The 22,351-nt window shown below is 39.2% G+C and overlaps 1 protein-coding gene across 1 annotated transcript in view; it reads right to left on the bottom strand.

Moving 5' to 3' along the window:
• Positions 1-22,351, bottom strand: part of CNTNAP5 (contactin associated protein family member 5) — an 848,385-nt gene that overhangs the window by 39,496 nt on the left and 786,538 nt on the right. The window contains exons 20-21 of the mRNA XM_046019554.1: positions 11,217-11,347; positions 3,297-3,384 (exon numbers count right to left, since the gene is read on the bottom strand). Of these exons, the coding sequence (XP_045875510.1) occupies positions 3,297-3,384; positions 11,217-11,347 (219 nt within the window). The remainder of the gene's footprint in view (positions 1-3,296; positions 3,385-11,216; positions 11,348-22,351) is intronic.

Below are 22,351 nucleotides of genomic sequence, written 5' to 3'. Positions count from 1 at the left end.
TTTTAACAATGTTTATTCTTCCAATTCAAGAGCATGGAACGGTCTTCCATCTTTTTGTGTCTTCTTCAATTTCTTTCATGATTGTTCTGTAGTTCCTCAAGTACAGGTCCTTTTCCTCTTTGGTTAGGTTTATTCCCAGGTATCTTATGGTTCTTGGTGCTATAGTAAATGGAATCGATTCTCTAATTTCCCTTTCTGTATTTTCATTGTTAGTGTATAAGAAAGCCACTGATTTCTGTACATTGACTTTGTATCCTGCCACGTTACTGAATTGCTGTATGAGTTCTAGTAGTTTGGGGGCAAGTTAGTACAGCCACTTTGGAGAACAGTGTGGAGATTCCTCAAGAAATTAAGAATAGAGCTTCCCTATGACCCTGCAATTGCACCCAAAGATACAGATGGAGTGAAAAGAAGAGCCATCTGTAGCCCAGTGTTTATTGCAGCAATGGCCACGGTCGCCAAACTGTGGAAAGAACCAAGATGCCCTTCAACGGATGAATGGATAAGGAAGATGTGGTACATATACACAATGGAGTATTATGCCTCCATCAGAAAGGATGAATACCCAACTTTTGTAGCAACATGGACGGGACTGGAAGAGATTATGCTGAGTGAAATAAGTCAAGCAGAGAGAGTCAAGTATCATATGGTCTCACTTATTTGTGAAGCATAACAAATAACATGGAGGACATGGGGAGATGGAGAGGAGAGGGAGTTGAGGGAAACTGGAAGGGGAGATGAACCATGAGAGACTATGGACTCTTAAAAACAACCAGAGGGTTTTGAAGGGGCGGGGGGTCGGTGGGAGGTTGAGGAACCAGGTGGTGGGTAATAGGGAGGGCACGTACTGCATGGAGCACTGGGTGTGGTGCAAAAATAATGAACACTGTTACGCTGAAAATAAACAACAACAACAAAAAAATCAAAAAGAAATGAGGGTATATGCAGTCTTTCAAAATGAGTACTTTGAAGTACCCACCTTTCATTTATATGCACAAATTCTGCTATACTTTCTAAAAATGGCAACCATAACTAACCTTCTATAAAATAGTCTGGAAACAAATTAACATAACAATAATCAGGGCATTCATTCAACAATGTTCTGATGTTGCTGAAGACACACAGTAGGCTTGAAGTTCAAAACTGAGGGATTTGGAAGAATTCAAGAACCCTGCTCTATAGACACAGTCAATCCTCACTTCATTTTAATAGACCAAAAAGCATCTGCAAGTGTTCACGGCTAGCTTTGCAATTTCCAGATTAGCTGGGTTTTACGCAGGTTGAGAAGGAATTCTTTCAATTTCCGTATGGCTTCTTAGGACCAATTGAACTTTGAAGCTATGTGGGCAAACAGCCCTCAGAGCACCAGAATAATGCCTCTGCCAGGTGTGAGCTTTGGCCTTTCAAATTGGCAAGTAGGCAGGGAATGAGTCAATGTTAGCTCCATAAACAGACAATCTTATAAGCATGCCTTGAGTACAAGTCTCATGGTAGTGTTTATTCAGTATCTTGTGGCTATGGTATAAAGGCAGTGCTGTGATTTATTTCCAAAACTTTAACATGTTTGTATATTTTAAAAAGTAGCTAATTCCTAAATCTGTAGTACAGTTAAGAAGGCTCCTCTGGGAAGATAATAATAATAATAACAATAATAATAATAGCAACAACAATAATTCCTTAATTATTAGTTACCAAAAATAGTTTTGTTTTTGTTTTTTTTTTTAATGATCTGGAAGGGTACAGTGAGACAGGAGTCTTTTTTATGCCTTTTTAGTTGTTTCTACTGGCAAGGAAAATCATGGTAACATGAAGTGTCTCTTGCCATCACTTTTCAGAGAACTTTTCCTGCCTCCTGGGGAGCAGCACTATAGGACTAGGGTCTCAGTGGCTTCTGGACTCTAGATTCTCATCAGTGATGGTCTCAGAGCTAATAGTCCCCATAAATCCCTTCAGAAGGGCTGAAGAGTCATTCCAAAAGACTGCAACAAGAATCTACCAATACTGGAAGGGGTTCCACAATTCTGTAAGCAACTAATTTCCAGTGTTAAATGAATTCTTGCTCAAAATGCCTAAAAAGTTGAATGAATAGAAAATAAGAAAGCAGAGATAAATCCAACCATACAAGCAACCCCAAAATGTAGAGAGGCTTACATTTGTCAATTTATAACCCAAAGATGGTCAGATTGGAAATAAGTATAAAATTCAGCTATATATAGATTAAAGATTAAAGCTTGTGAAAGAAAGCTTAAAGAAAATGAAAGATCAAGAATAAGCTAATCATAGGATACTTGGGTGGTTTAGTCAGTAAGCACTGGATTCTTGATTTCAGCTCAGGTCATGATCTCAGGGCCCTGAGATCTCGGGGTCCATAGAGCTCTGTGTTCAGTGGGGAATCTGCTGGAGTTTCTCTCCCTCTGTCCATAACCCCACTTGTGCTCTTCTCTCTCTCTCAAATAAATAAATGTTTTTTTTAAGTATACTTATTGTGATGAGCACTGAGCTATGTATAGAATTGCTTAATCATTACATTGCACATTTGAAAGGCATATAACATTGTATCTTCATTACACTTGAATTTTTTAAAAATGAGAAAAAAAGGGAAGAAAAGGAAAAATTGAAAAGAAATACATGGGAAAAAGATAGACCACACAAATACTAACTAAAACACAAGTGAATCAGATTTATTAATAATAGACAAAACAGATTTAATCCCAAAGGAGAAATTAAATTAAAAAGACTACTTTAGTGTGAAAAAAGTTCAATTTATCAAGATAAAAAAATTTCAATCTTGCATGCACCTAATAGACTCTCATTGTATGTAAGATTAAAATTTATAGAACTTCCAGTAGAAAAAAGCAAAATCCACTGTTATAGGAGATTTCAAACCTCTTTCAATTGGTGATGAATTAATGAAGAGACTCATCATTTGAACAATCCAATAATCAGACAGCCAAATTCCTTTATTTGTTTATGTAAAAATTAAGAAAATTTAAGTTAAAAAATAAATATCTGAAGTTAATTAATTAATTATAAAGTAAGAAAACATTAATTCTTTTACTCAACTTCTATGTTAATGTGCCTTACTCAGCCTTCTATAAAGTAAATATAAATGCCAGCTCCCAACCCTGCCACATATGTCTCAGCACATCCTATGCCAGAACCCTTAATTTTAGATCTTGCATGTTAAAGGAGCAAGAGCCTCCAGATTTGAATCACTAAGCAACCCAAGGGAAATTATTTATTTCTTCATTGATTTCAACAAAGCCCACTAGAAAGGAATGGACAAGAAAACAAACCTCTGACTTTGCCCAAGATGAGTGACCGTATGGCCCTGAATTCGACTTCTGGGGAGAAGTTGTAACTTAGTCGCAGTTGCCGATCCACCTGCAGGAATACAGAAAACAAAGGTGCATCAGCAGAGGTCTGTAAGTAAAGGGAATAAACCCTCCCATCTGGAAAGAGCTTGGAAACACACACAGAGCAGACCTCTCTTTGGGACTTTCTCTCAGGAGAGATAAGATATGTCTCACTAATTCTCCCACAATGCATGAAAAATACTCCTTTCTTCCCTCTTGGTTAAATAAAGGCTTTCATACAAGTGGTCTCCCTGGGAAATTCTGTACAGGTTTTGACAGGTATTTATCTCCCCACTGAGATTTTCTCACCAAGTTCTTTGCTGCAAACAAGCAAACAAATGAAGCCTTCTTGGAACCATGCTGTGCAGGATTGACACTGAATGGAAAGCACAGGTTCACTCTTCATTCCCCTCTATCCCCATTTGGCCTTTGCTGCCTCCTTTGCTACAATAATTCTGACCTGGTCCCATTCAGGTATGGATATGGGAATTTTGCTAAGCAAGTATCAGTTTGACAAAAAGTTGGACAGTGGGGAGAAGAGGCTTAGCTGAATAGTTGCCACCAACATGAACACCTGATAAGGCCCCCTCACAGGGGTAAGCAAAAAGCACCACTGGGATTCTTTAGGACTTTATTTACAGGATAATCCTTTAGGGCACCCTCCTCTTCTGGCTTAAGCTAACCCCAGCTCTAAACCTTTCTTCAACTCCTCCTCATTCCAAGGCAGCGTTACCCATCCATTCCCAGCCTTTTTGGTCTAGTCAAATCTGCAAATTCTTCTAGGCTCTACATCAAACATTCACATGATGTTTTCTTTAAAAAGGATCCTCATTATCTTACAGTTTGACTTGGGGTGGGGGAGGAATTAAGAACCCTTAAAACTATGTGCCCAGCCTTGCTCTCCACTCTGAGCAGCTAACCCAGGATAGAAACTTAATTTCCCATATCTCACAGTCCCTCCAAACCCACTTCTGCTCAGATTAAGCATCTCCTGGGATCCTCTAGTTTCTCCAGTGGAAACTAGTTTCTGCTAGTTTCCACTGTGAGACTGCTAGTTTCCACTGTTTCTGCTGTGAGAGAAGTCAGCTGCTCTGACTTGTGGTGCATCATTAAATACTTACTACTATTTCATTTATGAGATTAGACTGGAATAATATTGGCTATTTATTGAACACTTGGTATGTATGAGACATCATATTGAAATATCTTTCAAAATATATGCCTCCTTATAATACTGTCAAATAGGCATTATTACCCTGTGTAACAGACTGAGGAACTGACATCCCAGAGATCAGTAACTTGGCCAGGGCCAGACAGTGTCAGAAAGCAGTGTTCCTTTGTCATGGTCCACCCATCACTCCTTATGGTGTTTGCTTTACTTGTCCACACCTCTCTAGATATCTGAGCAGCTTGCAGACAGTCACTGTATGTTTTTACTTCTGTCTTTCAACAAAACTCATCAACACACATCTGAGAATCTACTGTGTGTCAAACACTGTTCTAAGTACTCCATGAGTCCACCTCGTCCAGGAAGCTTCTCTTGATGTCTTGGTTAGACCAGCTGACATGCTTCTCTATGCTCAAGGTAACTTTTTTTTCTGGCCCTAACTTGGAATTTAAAGTGCTGCATTATAATGATCTGCTTCTCTCTTTCCCTCTCCTTCTCTCCCTCCCACCCTCACTAAATTATTGCCTTTTTGAGAAGTCAGACATCTTAGTGATATATGTTTTCTTTAGGACCTTCTACAGAAACTGGCAACGTAATTCCTAACATGGGTTTGTTGAGTGAATGAATAAACCTGTACTGGTTCTCTTTGTAACGTGAGACTATGGGGACATAGTTAGTTACACCACCAGGAGGCTTCTCACTGCCTGGTAATGCCTGCGCCGTTAGGTACAACATAGGGTTTTTGGTGCCCATCATGCCCATCAGTAGTTTGTTTAATGCTCATGGATTCAGATTCAGTCCTTGCTCTGAAGGAGTTTTCTTTCTGCCCTACTTCAGAGCTCGGTCCTGTGTCTTCCACTCTCTAAAACTGAGTAGAGGCAGGGGCCTTCCAATATGGGCAGGGACCTCCCCTCATGCACCCTTGCCAAGGTTGGAGAGGAGGCAGAATGGGTGGGAATTTCCTGTGGAGCTGAAAACAGGGTGAACTGAGATTCCCCCAGTCCCTCACCTGCTGCCCAGAGTCCACAGGATCAGCTTCCTGTGCACGTTGCCCTGAACCTTGACACGTCCATGCTCAAATGTCACACATGGGAGAGCTCACTGTTCAAGTAGATGAATCATCCCTATTCTGCTATTCTGTTTTGTGGGAACTTACCTAGTCTTTTGTACTTAAACCAGGTGACTAATGAAGGCGAGAAGGTGGTAAATGACAATCAGTTAAGGAAGTTTTTAGAAAAAAAAAAAAAGATGAGTATTTTTTAAAGGTTTGGAGAGGAAGGAAAGATGACTCAAAGGATACTTGGGGCTACTGCTGGACTATGGGTAGTTGGGGGATGGGTTCCATCCCTGACATGGAATATGGGCACCTAAACATTACGACTGGTTCAGGTGCAGGGCTACCAAACTTAGCAAATTCATAGGACAAAAAACACATAAACAAAAAAGAGGGGTATACCAGATACATTTATTTTTAGGCTTCAACATTTTATAACATGGGCTATTGCAATCATTGCGGTATTCTGTGGGAAATACATTATTTTTTCAGATTTCCTTTTATTTGTTTTTATGGTTTCATATTGGTTTTGTATTTAATTATAATTGGTGTGGTGGTAAGGGGTGACATCCTATCCGTAGTTCTTTATAACTATTAGATGTCTAACATTTGAAATCTGGCCGAGAAAAGCTTTTTTGATCTCAGAATCTAGGATGACCAGTGGTCTTGTCAAGTTGTTAAATGGGATGGAAAAAGAAGATAATGGAACAAACTTTTTTTGAGTAAGTCCTATATGCCAGGCATCATACTTGGTCTTTTAGTTATGTTCTTTCATATAATCTTTATAAAAACTGACTGAGCTCAGTTTGCATTCTCATCCGCACTCTTTTTTAATAAAGCAGTAGACCAGAGTGCAGAAAGGTGAGTAATGGTCTAAGATCACATAATGTAAGTAGTGGAACAGAAATTCACACTCAGGTCCTATAGGAATGCCTTTCTTAACCTCAGGATTTTCATCTCTGGAAAAAAGGAAGTAATCACTTTGTTTGAAAAGTGCCTTGAACCTCCTTCTTTAGAGTTTTTTTGTTGAGCTGGGATTTGAGTAAACTGGCTTAATCTGTTTAATGCCATGCATGCATTTTAAATAGGAACACTGAAGTTCACTTCCATCACCCGGGCATTTTGGGTTACCTGTACCTTAAAAAACACTAGCCAAATTACAATTCTCAAATCATCTCCAGGAGTACTTGCTCCTGGTTGTGGCCCAGTTCTCATGTCCTCCTTCTTAGCATTAAAAGACAGGAGGATGAATAGCAACTCAAGGCCTGGGGGTTGTGAGGGAATCTGTTTTTAGGTACAGGAAGCCTCTGGCTGATTGAGTATGGTGATGCCCACCTGCCCTCTCTGTCTAACCACTTCTGAGTAAGGCCTATACCCTGCTCACAGGGCCGAAGGGCAGGACTGGAGATGTAGTAGGAGCCTACACTTTTCTGTTTTTATTGAACACTTTTTTCTAAGCAGGAAAGGAGAAGAGAACTAGGCAGGATAAGAGGGATGGTAGTAGTATCAGGGAGGCAAGTGTGTTGTGTTACTGTGTCAATAAACTGACTTAAAATTATTTTTAAAAAAGTCTCCGTTCCAGTTTTTTCTGCACTCTCTGTTTCTGCACTCTCATGTGCTTATCATTTACTATTAAACTGATTGGTGGAAATCCTTTTTATGGAAAAAAGAAGGAAATACCTCCTATTGTTCATTCTCTCACTGACCTGTTTGTGTCTTTCACTTGTGCAAAATAATACAGGAAACAAAAAGAAGGAAAATTTGAATCATATGTACACATTCCCACCAGAATGGATCCTGCATGTCCCATCAGTACCTCAGTCAAACATTCAAATGGAAAGTCATCTTTCCCATCCCTTTTATCCTCTAATCTTATACCAACCCAAGCTTTCTCCAAAGATGTGTCCCCTTTATTTCAAGAGTAAATTCCAGAGGGGAGCTCATTATATTATAATCACTCAGGGATTTTTTGTTTTTTACCACATAATGGACAATTATTCTTCAACCCCACTCAATCAAGAAAACTAATAGTCAACCTTGACTTCTGCCATAGCCCACATCCAAAAGGTTGCCCAATGCCACTGATGTTATGTCTATAACATTTCGCATCCCTATCTCCATAGTTTCCCCACTGCCCTCATGATCTCTTTCTGACTGGCCTCTGTCATGTCTCATCACTCCCAAATGTGTACTTCCATGCCGTGATCACAGTGAGCCCCTACAAATGAAATTCTAACCACACTGCTTACCCAATGGTTTCCCTTCACTTTGCCTCAGGGCCAATTTTATCTCCTCCACATAATACATTAAGTCCTGTGGAATTCATTCATTCTGTTCATGAATACTAATTGAGTCCCTGCTGTATGTTAGGCACTGCTTGATAAAGTGGGGGTTCTATGAAAACAGTGAAAAAAATCCCTGTCTCCTAGAAGAGAGAGAAGATGAAGAATTAGATAAATAAATAAATAAATAAATTATATTGAATGTTAGATTGTGTTTAAGTATGGTAGGGAGAAAGTCAGAGGGCTAGGTCACTGTATTAAGGTGATCAAAAATGGCCTCATTGAGAATAGCTTTTTGAGTGAAGTTCTGAAAGAAGTGCAAGTACAACAAGGAATGTAAAAGCAAGGGGGCCAGAGTGGCATGAATAGAATCAAAGAAAATACTGATAGATGAGAAGCAACATGGGAATGAAGCTGTGGACGCTTGGCCATGGAGATCCCCTAAAACCTCTGCTAGGTCTTTGGCTTTTACTGTACATGAGAAAGAAACCATTGAAATGTTTGGATGGAAGAACACTACTATCTGATTAATGTTTTAATAGGATCTCTCTGGGTCCTGTGTTGAGAGCACACTGTAGGGGAACAAAAAGTGAAAAAGGTATCTGTCAATTAAGATGAAAATGTAAACTGTAATAATCCAAGGAAGAAATGAGGGTGGCTGGGACGGGGTGGAAATTGTTGATCCACAGGATGTTGCAGGTGAAGAAGAGAGATATCAGAGATGACACTATAAAGTTTAGACTGAGAAGTTGCAAGAATAGTGCTGTCGTTAACTGGGGTGTGGAAGATTATGGGGATAGGGAATGTTTAGGGAAAGATTTTCAGTAATTCATTGTGAAATTTGTAACATTCAAGATGCCCAATGGACATTCAAAGAGATAAGCCAAGTAGGCAATGATAGATAGGTCTGGAATTCAGAGAAAGGATTGGAGTTAGAGGTACTTTTGGGATTCATTAATCAGCATTCCATGGCACTTAAAGATGTGAGTCTGAATGAGATTAGACACAGAAGGAGTACAGATTCAAAGGAAATGAAGATGAGTCCTGAGCTTGTAATTCAGATTCCAGAAATTGATTTAATCAAAATGTAAATATTTAACATGTAGTATTTACCAGATGAAATGCTGAGCAAATACCTAATCTCATTGGAAATTCTTCTGCTCACTTCCCAGTGTTACCTGTGCCTGGCAAATATCTAAAGTTTCCTTGTTGATTTGTACTTTTTAGAAAAAAAAAAATGACAATGGGAGGGCAACGAAAGAGAAGAGAATGAGCAACTAGTGGATACAGAAGAAACAGCAGGTCTAAGTGATGTCCTACGAGCTAAATAAGAATTTATCTCAAGAGCTAAAGCATTACTGTGTCAAATGCCAATGGGAGGACAAGTAAGGAAAAGACTGTTAGATTATGTAAGACCACTGGTGTCTTGAGAAGTATAATTTTAGTCCACCACAGAGACAAATCCTTTGTTGGCTTAAGACAAAGGAAGTGCAGCTTGGAAGACCAAATATTTAAATATTTCCAAGGATGTGGGCCAAAAACTGAAAGAAAAAATGGGACACTGTATGAAGTCAGACAAGAGAGAGGTTCCCCTCCCTGATGTAGAGAGTGTTTTTTGTCATGTTGTATTGTGTTGTGTTGCTTTGTAGTTACATTTGCAATGCATGCAAACCTTGCATAGTTATGCTTTGGGAAGTCACCCAACAGAACTGCGAAATGTTGACAAAGGAGGGGAAAATGCTATAGTGATGTTCTTCAGTGGGATAAGAGACCTGTTCCACAAGTCATGGAGTCAGTCTTAGACAGAAGCCCCGTCTGCTCATGTTCACCAACATGAGGGAGACAGAGTGCCTGTGGGGCTGTATGTGGTGGTGAGAGTGTGCAGGCATTCTCTTCTGAATTCTACATTTATCACGAGAAAAAAGAAAACAAAGTTATCTTGTACAAGTACAGATAGGGGTGTAATTTGGGGGGTGTAAGGATAAAGAAGGACGTTTAAAATTACCATCTAGGTGATCCAGAAAGTGAAGGATTAAAAAAAATAATAATAATAAGAGGCACTTGCTACACAGACCGAAGGGCTCACTTGAGGTCATGATTTGAATAGGATGATCTAGGCTCTGCCGCTTCTCTCTTGTCCTGTGCCCTCACCGGATCCCGGCCGTTTATACCAAGACCAGTGGGATTCCAGTGTGCCTGCCACACACTATGCTCTGCTGGGCCTCTTTGCCGATTCTCACGTAGACCCCCCGTCTGAGCATTTCTTTCCCTCTTCTCCGGTTTGCCAATTCCTACTCACCTTCATTACTCAGTTTATTCCTAACTTTATCCAAGAAACAAATACTGATGCCCAGAAGAGATCACTGACGTCATCTATGTTCCCGTATCTGTGCCATTTCAACCCTAGCCCTTGCAAGTCTGCTGTGATTCCCTCTTCAGTTATGTGTCTTCCTCTTATACTCCAGTTCAGGGTCACCAAACTTGATCGGGCTTCAGAATCACCTGCTACCCCTCTTGCTAAGACGTTTTGATTAAGCAGATCTGATGTCAGGCCCAAGAATTTGCATCCCTATTGTAGGGGCGGGCCAGGCCAGCTAGATGGAGGCGGCCAATCAGTGGGGCATGCATAAATTAATGAGTTGAGTTGCAATCCCATTGGCCACCTGTGTGTGGGCCGGGCTCAACCACCTCTATAAAGGCTGGTCTGTGAGGCTGCAGGGGCAGAGGGCGGGTAGCAGGAGCCGTTAGAGTAGACATTAGGGGAGCCATTGGGACCCATTAGGGTAGTGGTAGGAGTGGTAGTGTCAGGGTTGTGGAGATTGACAGCGCCCTTTTCGTAATCGGGAGCGTCAGGAGCGGCATTGCTGGGAGCCTCGCCGACCGGAGCAGAGGCACTGCCACTAGACGGTCAGGGAGCAGCCTCGTCAGGAGCGGCCTGTGGTACAGTGAGGGTGAGGCAGGGAGCCTTCAGGAGGGACCCCAGGGCAAGGAAGCGGTGGCCCCCAGCAAGACTCAGGCACCTACCGGTCAGTTTGATTTCTAATGCATGGGGCTCAGGCACCTACCAGTCAGTTTGGTTTCTGATGCCTGGCGCGAAATAAAGCTTTGCTTGATTTTTGCTTTGTGTCAGTCTCGTTCCTTTGATCACGGACCCTAACACTATCAAGGTTCAGGTGATGTCGATAATGGTAGGAAGAGGGGAACACACTGTAGTTCAATTTTGTTCAGTTCTTCAAAAGCTGGAGTCAAGTATCTGTCTCTAGAACTTGGCTGCACACTTGGTTTAGGGTAGAAGCTCAGAAAATTTTACTGAGCAAAGCATATTTGGCTGAATGAGAAGAAGAGAAGTAAGGTACCTGAATTGTAAGATCTCTTCCCTCCCGGTTAATGTTCAAGTGGTGCATCCTTCTGTTGGCAAAGTTCTCTGCGTCAATATTGAAAATGTGGGTTTCTTCCTTGCTTAGCTGATAGCGAACCTGTAAGCTTCCTTGAAAAATATTAGAAATTAGAATTAAACATAGGATTCATAAAATGCAAAAATATGATCAGATTGTCTTTTAGTTGATCATTACTGTTTTCTAAGGATTTATATATATCCTTTTATTATTCAAATTTTTAAAAATGCTATATTAGTACATGTATATAGTATATAGCATACCTATATTACTATTTGTATATACATATATCCTATATATTGCATTACTATATATATACTATATGTACTATACAAATTTCATTATTCAAATTTTTAAAAATGCTATATTATTATAACATATGGGTTGATATGGAAAATCCTGAGTACATGTGCAAAATTTGTGTGTGTTGTGCGTGTGTGTAGGTGTGTGAGAGAGAGATGAAAAACCATAATGCCAGGTTGGAATATAAAAGAACCTCAAGTCTATTGTGTAATTGGATTGTCAAAGCTTTAATAAGATAGAATCCTTTTCCATTGTCTCTTCAATTCCTACCACTTTTTATAATTCCTTTTCTTCCTAATTGCCTTCATGGAATTTCATAATACATAATGTGAAATAAGATTATAAAATCATCTAAGCCAGAATAGAAGAAAAACATTTGGCCTATTAGACCGATACACAATTGAATCAGTTGATACAAGAACCACTACAGCTAATGCTGGTTTCCCTGGTTCGTTTGCTTTCTCTCCTTTTAGCTCTGACTGTTGCATATTTCCACATATTGTTTCCTAACTGTTATTGTCTGGGTTTTTATCACTTAAATATGAATACTAGCTCTGGAGCAGTAGCTTACTTGGTACTGAGAGGAGCTGAGCTACAGTGGTGGTGCAAATGTTCAGGTATAGGGCAAGGGGACCTGGCCACAGCCAGCCTATGATAAGGAAACACCCATTGTGTGCACTGGTGGGTTGTTCAGTGGCATGTTCTTTCAGACTCCTTCCATTTCTAAGAACTGGAGTGTTTTCATGTCTATTTCAACCCAATAAGCTAAATCAGAATGCGATAATTATGTGTTAGGTACGGTGATGAAAACCACATTCCTTGAGAGTGTTTGGAGTCTTGCCATTCCTCTGTCTGGGTAACTCATATACACATACAGATTCTGCAAATGTATTCTGTATGCATCTGTCCATTTTAAAATAACTTATATTTTACACCTCTTCTCTAACACGTGCTTCACAATGATCCATCTTACATGTTAATGATCTCATAAGGACCATGTCTATCAGAGTATTCTGAAGCTTACCCATCATCACAGTTTATGTCTAGAATACTGCAACCAGTTCTTCTAGAGCCATACAAATACAGATACCAATTTCTTAGGAGTTTTGATGCAATCATTATCTTCTCCTACAGGCTCTGTGCTCATTTCTACCTTAACAGATATGGGGCTGTGTTATTTGTATACTCACCTGTCTCTCACACAAATCTCCAAGCACCTTGAGGATCTGCACATATCTTAGATTCCCAGTGTCTGGGCTATGGTAAATACTCAGTAAATTTTAAAGGAAGCAAGCGAGCAAGGGAGGAGGGAGGCAGGAAAGAAGAGGGAAGGAGGAGAGGAGGGAGGGAAGGAGGAAGTGACGGAGGAAGGAAGGTAAGAAGGAAGGGAGGAAGGAAGGAAGGAAGGATGAACAAATTCAGTGGGGTTTAGAAACTTTTTATATCTAAAGAAATAACTCCTCTGAAATAGTACAAATCTAGGTGATACATATTCTCAAAAAATCCAGAGACCAGTGAATTATTCTGAGCAACTGTTTCGCCTTGGTATTTACTGACTCAAAGCTGGGAGAACTTCTGGAGAATACAAGGAGCGGTATGCCTAAGGAAGTGGATAATTCCTGAAGGTTCCCTCTACAATTTGGTCGTGTCTGCACTAGCTTATCCTCCTGCATTTGAGGCAGTGATGTTTCAGGGAATTAATTCAGATTTGGATTCCAAGCAACTGTCTTGAATATTTTGTCTCTTGTTAGGATTTAGGGTCCTGTCTCTTTCCCATGCATCTGAATTTGCCTCATATATCTAGTCCGGTGGTTTTCAAGTTGGTTGCAAACTAGATCACTTTTTGGTGCCTGGCTGGCTTAGTCAACAGAATGTACAACTCTTGACCTCAGTGTTGTGAATTTGAGCCCCATGTTGGATGTAGAGATTACTTAAAAAAAATTAACAAAACATAACACTTTATTCAAATGAAATCTAAAGTGAAAGTTATATTTTTATATATAACTATATATATATATAATATAAATATATTCTCTTATAAAAGAGAAAAACCCTGGAGCTTCTTGAGTTGACACAAGAATGGGAGGCTGCCTCTAGGCTGCTGCTGCCACTGTCCTCTCCTCCTCCGCCCACCTTCACCCCAAAACCTCATGTTGGCCCAAAGATCTCTTTGGTCTCCCAGAAGCATAGTAGAAAACCTTGACTCTTCAAAGTGACAAATTAGTCTATTAGGATTTGGTTACATCTGTCCTGGACAGCTTTTATCACTCATGTGCACCCCATAAGACATCCCATAGAGCAGTCTCTCCCTGCAGTCCTGACCACCAGGAACGCACATTCCCAATATTCATAAGCCCATAGGTTTGACAAGCTTACAGTTGGATTTGTCTAGGCTTTAAACTGATCAGTGACAGATTATGTCTACATATCTATGTCGATGTATCTAGCTGAGGAGAGAGACCTTCAGGCTAAGCAGAAGCCGTGCTCTCCTTGGAAGATGTTGGACCACTTTTCTTTCTTTTCTTTTCTTTTTTTTTTTCCCCCTTAAACAACATACATTTATTTTATATGGACAATAGTTCTGGATTCTAGAAGTACAAAATTTTTTCTTAAAGGCTCTAGGCTAAGATACTTTTATGCCTCTTCTTTGCTTCTGGTGGATGCTGGCAATCCCTGGCATTCCTTGGCTTGCAGATGTATCACTCTGATGTTCTTCATCTTTACATGATCTTCTCCCTGGGTCTCTCTGTTGGCCCCATTTTCAAAACTCTTCTAATATTCAACAAAGGATACCACATACCATTTAGCAGGTCATTTTATTATTCATATCCTGCTTGACAATTATCTATTCATAAGAATGGAAAAATATGAAGTAGAAACTCAAAATTGAAAAGTCCAAATAATATCTAGTTGAATTCCTTGAGTTTGGCTTTAAGGTAAAGATTCTTTCATCTCAGTCATTTAAAAACATGATTTTGTTTTCTTTTCTCTTACCGGTTTCCACTTTTCCAGCGTTCTTACTCTACTGTCTTCCACACTGCCGTTGTATGAGAATTATAACACATATTCAGTCTGGTAACTCTAGCACTTAAAAAAATTCGAAGCCTCCTTAATTCTATACAATATATCCCAACTTCTTAGCCTGATGTCCAAAAGTTTTCTTTTAAACCTTTCTAACTTTATCACATACATATTTTTCATATCTGAATCATACCTGAATACTCAGCATCTTTCCAAATAATGCTCTTCTTTACCTCCATGTGTTTTTCTTTTCCTCTGCCTCCTCATCTGCCTGGCAAGTTCCACTTCATTCTTTTACATCCAGCATGCGACCCAAGTCTTCACTAACACCTAAGACCAGCATCATCTACTGTATTGCCACTGTGCTCACTTTTAGTAACAAACTCAATTTATCATGTTTATATTGTCTTTCCTCTTGAATTTAAGGTCCCCTAGGAGGGGAAGTTGCCTATTCATTTTTTTTATCTATGAAGTAAAACACAGGATTGGCTATCATAATTCTCCAGAAGATATTTTTGAATAAAAATCCACTCTGGAGAATTTTATTAACACTCCACCAAAATTATGAACTAAAAATTATTCAATGCCGAATATGTGCCAGATACTAAAAGTGAATAGTTACAATATTTTAGTTCTATTTTTAAGAAGTTTATGATCGGGCGCCTGGGTGGCTCAGTGGGTTAAGAAGTTTATGATCTAGGTGAAAACAAAAGCAAAGTCACGCACGCCTACTGTATTTTAGACATTCAATTCTGTACCAAAGATACTTCTTTTCTTTTTTTGATTTTGTTTATTTATTTCAGAGAGTGAGATAGAGGGAGAGAAAGCAAGTGGAAAGAAGAGGGAGAAGCAGACTTTCCACTGAGCAGAGAACTCAATGTGGTGCAGGATCCCAGGACCCCAGGAACATGAGCTGAGTTGAAGGCAGATGCTTAACTGACTGAGCTACCCAGGTGCCCCTAAAGATATTGATTTTCTTTTTTTTTTAATTTTTTTTTTCTTTAAGTAAGCTCCATGCCCAGTGTGGAGCCCAAAGAAGGGCTCGAACTCACAACCCTGAGATCAAGACTTGAACTGAGATCAAGAGTCAAATGCTTAACTGACTGAGCTATCCAGGTGCCCCAAGATATGGATATTTTTTAATTAAATCTTCAGATCAGGAACTAGATTTTCACAGACGTAAACAGCTACATAAATAAAGAATGATAATAAGAAGAAGGAGAAGAAGATTCAAACTCAGAAGTATAGAACTTCAAAATATGTTCCCTGACTCCAAAAGATGTGCAGTGGGGAAGATGGATGAGTGGATGGACAGAGATGTTGATGGTGGAGCAAAGGGAAAGGTAAATGATTTGACAGAATATACACATTTTGTGAATTCAAAATGATGATGTTGATAACTAGTGAATCACTGAATTCTTCTGAAACCAATATTGCACTGTAAATCAACTAACTAGAATTTAAATAATCTGAAAATGAAAACAAAAATGATGAGCAATTAAAGGGTTGAGGTAATGAGATAGTGTTTTTCAGAGAAAGAGGTCTGCTGGAGGAAGGTAGAAGTTAGCTAGGAAAACAAAACAGAACAAAATATAAAGTGAAATGCTTATGCAGTTGTAGAGATTTAAGAACAATTCTGTTGAGTTTTACCACACTTGAAGTAGTAAAGCTCTAGGCCATTAGCATTGATGATGAGCATATTAGCAGAACATGCACCCAACCAACCTTCTCATTCTGAAAGATGGGAAAAAAAAACAAAAAAACAAAACACTAGGGTCCTGCATGTTGAGGTGAAACTTGGAAGGGATTAGTAGAGAGACACCAGGCAAAGAAGGCTCACACCAGAATGACAAATAATCTGGACTTGTGCTTGTAAAGAGGGGTCCTTTAGACACATGTGTGACTGGCCTGATGTACAAGAATTGGTATCTTAAGAAAATTAGCCTACATACCCAGTGTGCATGGCAGTTCTAAAGGGTCTTCCATGAGCACGGCCAGTTCTCACAACATCCCACAACCTCCTGTTACCATATTTACTAACCTATCAATTTCTAAACCCATATGTTCTACATTCTATTACCTAATTTATAATCTCACCTAATATTGTTTTAAACATTGCTTCTCATCCTTCTCATGTACTTGAAGACATCACTTAGTCAACATCCCCCTACCTTTTTTTTTTCTTTTAAGATTTTATTTATTTGACAGAGAGCAACATAGCAAGAGAGGAAACACAAGCAGGAGAGTAGGAGAGGGAGAAGCAGGCTTCCGCTGAGCAGGGAGCCTGACACAGGGCTTGATCATGACCTGAGCTGAAGGTACATGCTTAACGACTGAGCCACCCAGGTGCCCCAACATCCCTCTTCCTTTACAATTTTTTTTTTGTGGTTTTATCCTCCATATTACTTCATTCCCATTAACATTTTTTCCTATCTTAAAGGAGAAAAAATGAAAAGAAAAGAAAACTCTTCAACCTTTTTAACTTTAGCCATTGCCGTTTTTCTCTGTTCTCTTTTGGTCTGCAATAAAACTCCTGAGGCTTTATCTATATTTCCTGTCTCCAATTCCTCTCTCCCATCTACTTCTAAACTCCGTCCAGTAAGATTTCACCCCTGGGTCTCTACTAAAACTTCTATTGCTAAGGTCATTAATGACCTTCATGTTGCTAAATCTAATTTTCCACTTAAAATCCCCATCTTAACTCTCCTTAACTCTCCTTAACATTCTATACAGGTCACTCTCTTCTCTGTAAAACTCTTCATTTAGCTTCCAGAATATTCTCTCTCCTGGTTTCCTTCCTTTTTCACTGGCCCTCTTTCTCCCTCTGCATCACTGATTCCTCTATGTCTCCTTGCCCTCTTAATGTTCAAGTACGAGGGCTCAGTCTATGAACTTTTCAATACTCACTGCCTTGACATCTCATCCAGTGTTAGGGTTCCAATATTATCTTTTTGGTATCCTAGAATTTCTGTTACACATAATTTGGGAAGCTGTAAGTTTGAAATCAAAGTGTCAGCATTTCCACAATTCTTCTGAAGACTCTAGGGGGAAATCTTTCCTGTCTTTTTGTAGTTTCTTCTGGGACCTGACAATCTTTGGTGTTCCTTGTCTTATAGCTGCATTATTTCAATCTCTGCCTGTACTGTCATGTCACATGTCCTTCTCTCTGTGTGTCTCTGAGTCTATGTATCCCTATCCCTTCTTCTTATAAAGATACCAGTCATTGGATTTAGGATCTACTCTAATCCAGCATGACTCTACCATAACTAATTAGTTGTACTAATTAAGTTGGGTTAAGTTGTGCCGTTTCTGCATAAAATCACATTCTGACGTTCTGAGGTGAATTTGGAGACAATACTGAACCCAGTATATCATCTAAATGTAGACCAATTCCAAATTTCTATCCCAGATTGGTCTCCCCCGCCACCTGCAGTTTCCTCTACACAATTAGATTCTCAGCATCTCTTCTTGGATGCCTAATAACCTCAAACTTTGATATGCCCAAGACAGAATTTATGATCCTCTTTTCTAAACCTGTTCCTTCCATAACTTCTCACCCAGAAGTGGCAAGCCTCTACTTCCCGGTGATTGGCCCCAAAAATCTTAGAACCTCCCCTCATGTCTCTTTGTCTCATACCCTATTTCCAGCAGAGTATGACATAATTTTACGCACCCCTTTTAAAATATATGCTGAGTCCAACTATTTCTTTACCTCCCATCAATTCCATTATTATGACCCTCATCCAAACAGCCAACATTCCTCATCCAGATTATTTCAATAGCCTCCTAATTACTCCTCTTCTAGCCTTAGCTTCTTATAGACTATTGTTACCAGAACATCTAGAGCAATCTTGTTAAATCATATATAGCAGTATAAATCAGATCAGTTGCTATAAATCAGATAAACTACTTCCCTGCTCAAAGCCCTTTGATGACTCCCCATCTTATCCAGACTAGAAGGCAATGTCTTTGTTATGATTGTAAGGTCCAATGGCTTTTATTGCTTCTCTTTCATTATCACCTACCCAGTTCCCCCTTTCCTTATCATCTACCCCATTCCCCCTTCTCACTGGGACCCAGTCATGACGCTTCCCTTAACAAGTATACATCTGTCTCATACTTTGCATTTCTCTGGATATACACATGTGTCCCCCCAAAACCCACGCCCACTCCAAAATCCTCCAAGTCTTCGCTCAAATACCACCTGTTTAAAGAGTTCTCTGATGGCCATGTTAAAAACTGTGAGACCCTCGCCTCACTTATATGTATTCCTGACCTCTTTACCCAGCTCTCCTCCTCACACACACAGAGCTTATCACCTTGCAACATTTTGCTTATTGTTTACATTTATTATTTATTGTCTATCTCCATATACTAGGATGTCAGTTCCATCAAGGCAGAGATTTAATAAAATGGAAGAGTCCAAAACAGAAAATATGAATATGATTCCCTATACTTAGGGGAAATATTGTTTTAGTCATACAAACTGATTCTGAGTCACTATGTAAAAATATTCCTTACAAAGATTTTGGTAAGACACTGTAGTAAAGTCTATTTTGTTTTCAAATAACTAGTTTTTAGAGTACTTATCACCATCCTGCTCTTTTCTTAATTCATACCTTTTTTTTAACTTGTTTAGAGATTTTCATTATCTATTTAATTATAAGCTCCATAACTGAACTTTACCTGCATTTTTTTCCTGGGGTATACCCAGTGTAGAGATAAAAATGCCTAGCTTATAGCGAGGGACTCAATAAATATTTATTGATTTTTTTTTAATAGACGGAAGGAGTGAATGGTTTTGGTGATATATGAAAAATATTTCTTTTATCTCACCATGCTTCAACGTATAGGGTTATCATGATAATTTCAATAGTTTTCATTGTTACAGCTATAAATGTTAGTTATTGTTATGGGTATAATCAATAGTATTAAATATCAGTTGACTATTTTATTCTGGGGATTGTCTAAACTTTTTCCCTCACATTTCATCTTTATACATCAAAAATTATGACATACAGATTCTTGTTTTACACTAACTTTACATGTAAAGAGAATGTAGTTTGTCTAACCTGTTACCCGTCATTTCACACAGCTCTTCCCTCTAATCTAACTGTAATATGGAGTTCCCTGTAGGGTAGCAGCCATGCTTTAGGTCTCTTCTTTTATATGCACCCATCATATAAAAATCAAGGCCTTTTTGGATGAAGGCATATGTCTGCATGATAATCCTACTTAGCCAGACTTCACAAAGAAAACACTAAAAACCAATTTGTGGCCACTCTGAAGCCAAACTCAGTTGTCCAGAGCTTGTCCTCAAATCACTGCATGCACAACTGAATGCTAAATTTAGTGAAATGTCTCTAAAATTAAAAAAAAAAGAAAAAGAAAAACTTATTTTTTTAAGCTTCTTGGAAAAAGCAGACATTTATGTTGAAAGTACTGCAAGCCTCATGGAAGATAAAGTAGATTTTCATGGCAAAGTTAAACACTAAGTTTGTTCTTCCTATTTCTATCATGGAAGGTGAGGAGAGATTAGAACTGAAAAGAATCAGCTATCCTTAAAAAAAAAATACTCAGCTATTTGAGAATTTCTCATGAGTCAGTAACTGCAATGCGCTGAGCATTCCCGGATCCACTCAGCTATGATGATTTTCTAGGGCTCAATTCATTTCTTATTCAAAAACAACCTTGAAAACTCTCAGAGGAAGTCATAAACAGGTACCAAATCCTCCAGCATATTCAGTGATGGGTTCTGGTTTACTTCATTCAGCTCTATTCTAAGCACCTTAATAAGTAACAATTATCATCTTCTATTTCAGTGGTTCTGTTTATGTTTGCACAAACTATTCCTCAACCTGTCTTACCTTTAACTCAAACGTCATTTGCATAGCAATAGTCCCATTACTGGGAATAAACACAGACCAACTGCCCCTCTTCCATGGTACTCTGTCCAAACCCCTGTTTCCTTATGACTTACATTATGGAACTGCTTTCTTTTTTCAATAAAAGAAAAATACATTGAATGATGAAATTAAGAATTTAATTTATTTTTGTTTTTATTTTTCAAATGCTATAGATGAAATCAAACAGGTTCCTCTGGCTCAGATTTGTTCTCTGAATTCAGTCTTTACAGCATGTGTAAAAGGCACAGATCCCAAAACTCCATGGGAAACACTGTCTGGTGTTTTATGGGCTTAGAGATTTCATTGAGCTACTAAAGATCTATTTTCCTTTCTGCTGAGACCCAATTAGAGTTCACTTACACTTAAAAACTCTCTCCTCTTATTTGTATATGATTTATGGGGTTGGAAGGCAATAGTCATTAGCACTCAACATAGTAATTAGTCTTTAAAGTATTCAGGATGAGGCGGCTTTGTAAATTTTATGCTCACTTTTTATGATCCAATTGTTTTTGAATATAGATGCTTTTGATCATGGTACTTAAAACTTTACATTATTTGGAACTAATGTTAGCTGTTCATGTATTTGTGAACATTTAAAAAAAATTTGATGACGACAGGTACTGACAGTATAAAACAATGCAAATCCTCAGAAATACTGGGTCACGATTTACGACTTGTTATCGGGTTCGCTAAAATGGCACTGAGAACTCGCACTTCTACTAGAAGCTGGGCTTATTTCTTTCCACCTCCCATGTTGGCCGATATGGGGCTTGGCAGGAGTAGGCTTCCATCATCATGCAGCACAGAGGAGGGACGCACCGTGATGTTCCAGGGATGGTGTTATAAACACTTGCTTGGAGAAGAAAGACAAAGCTCTTCTCCCAAGACACGCGCAGCCTAGTGAGTGACCCAGGACCGTAAGAAGACTAGTACCATACAGTGAAGACAAATTCTGAACACACATCTCTTGCGTGAGAAAACTGGAAAATCAGGGAAGGCTTGCCAGTGGTGGTGATAAACCCTGAACTGGAGTCATAAAGAGCACACAAAACCCGGTCACACAGGCAAGAGGACAAAAGGAGGAAAAAGACGAAATAGCAAGTCAAAGGTAGGGAGATTAAAAGAGGACGGTGTGCATGTCTGTGGTTGGATGGAATGTAGGTGTGCACATGGAGAATAAGCAGAAGATAATAAATTGGAGATATAAATCTTTTGTTCCTTAAGGAAGCCATTACCTCTATGGAGCCATTATTTCTTCAAATCATAATTTTGCCTTTTCTAAATGTTATTTATAAAGATAATTTCAAAAGTACTGCTCTGGATGACAATCGTGATACATTTTCTAGTGATGTCACTCGGGGGACTGGGGCCAGCAGTGACTGACCCAGAGCACAAATACATCCATGTGTTGGGGAGATGAGCCAACTTGAACTTAATAATCAGGTCTAAAAGTATCTTAGCATCTAATACTGTGCACACCGCTTGGGAATGGTGAAGAAGGAAGACTTAAAAAAATGTTGAGGATAGAACTATGATTTGTTAAAAAGCTGACGGGTGTGAAAGGTGTAGCATGGTCCGAATGGCACCCAGATGCCTGGGCTTTTGTGTTTCCCTGATGCCCTTCAGTGCCATGCAGCCTGCCAAGTGCAGAAACTGCAGAGCAGTCAGCGCTGGCTTCAGGCGCTTCCATAAATGAAAATATAAATGATGGTCAATTAGAGATGATTTCCTAAGCCATTTTCTACAATCATTAACAAATAGTGTAACTAGCTCATGAATAACTTCAGGCACTTTTCACAATGCAAAATCATCAAGATGTAACCACAGGATCCTGCTTAATGGCACAGAGACAATAGCATGAGGTCT

This window comes from Meles meles, chromosome 9 (genome assembly GCF_922984935.1).
Source record: "Meles meles chromosome 9, mMelMel3.1 paternal haplotype, whole genome shotgun sequence".
NCBI classification, from domain to species: domain Eukaryota; kingdom Metazoa; phylum Chordata; class Mammalia; order Carnivora; family Mustelidae; genus Meles; species Meles meles.
The sequence above is the reverse complement of the archived record's forward strand: the minus strand, read 5'-3'. Positions and strand labels throughout refer to the sequence as shown.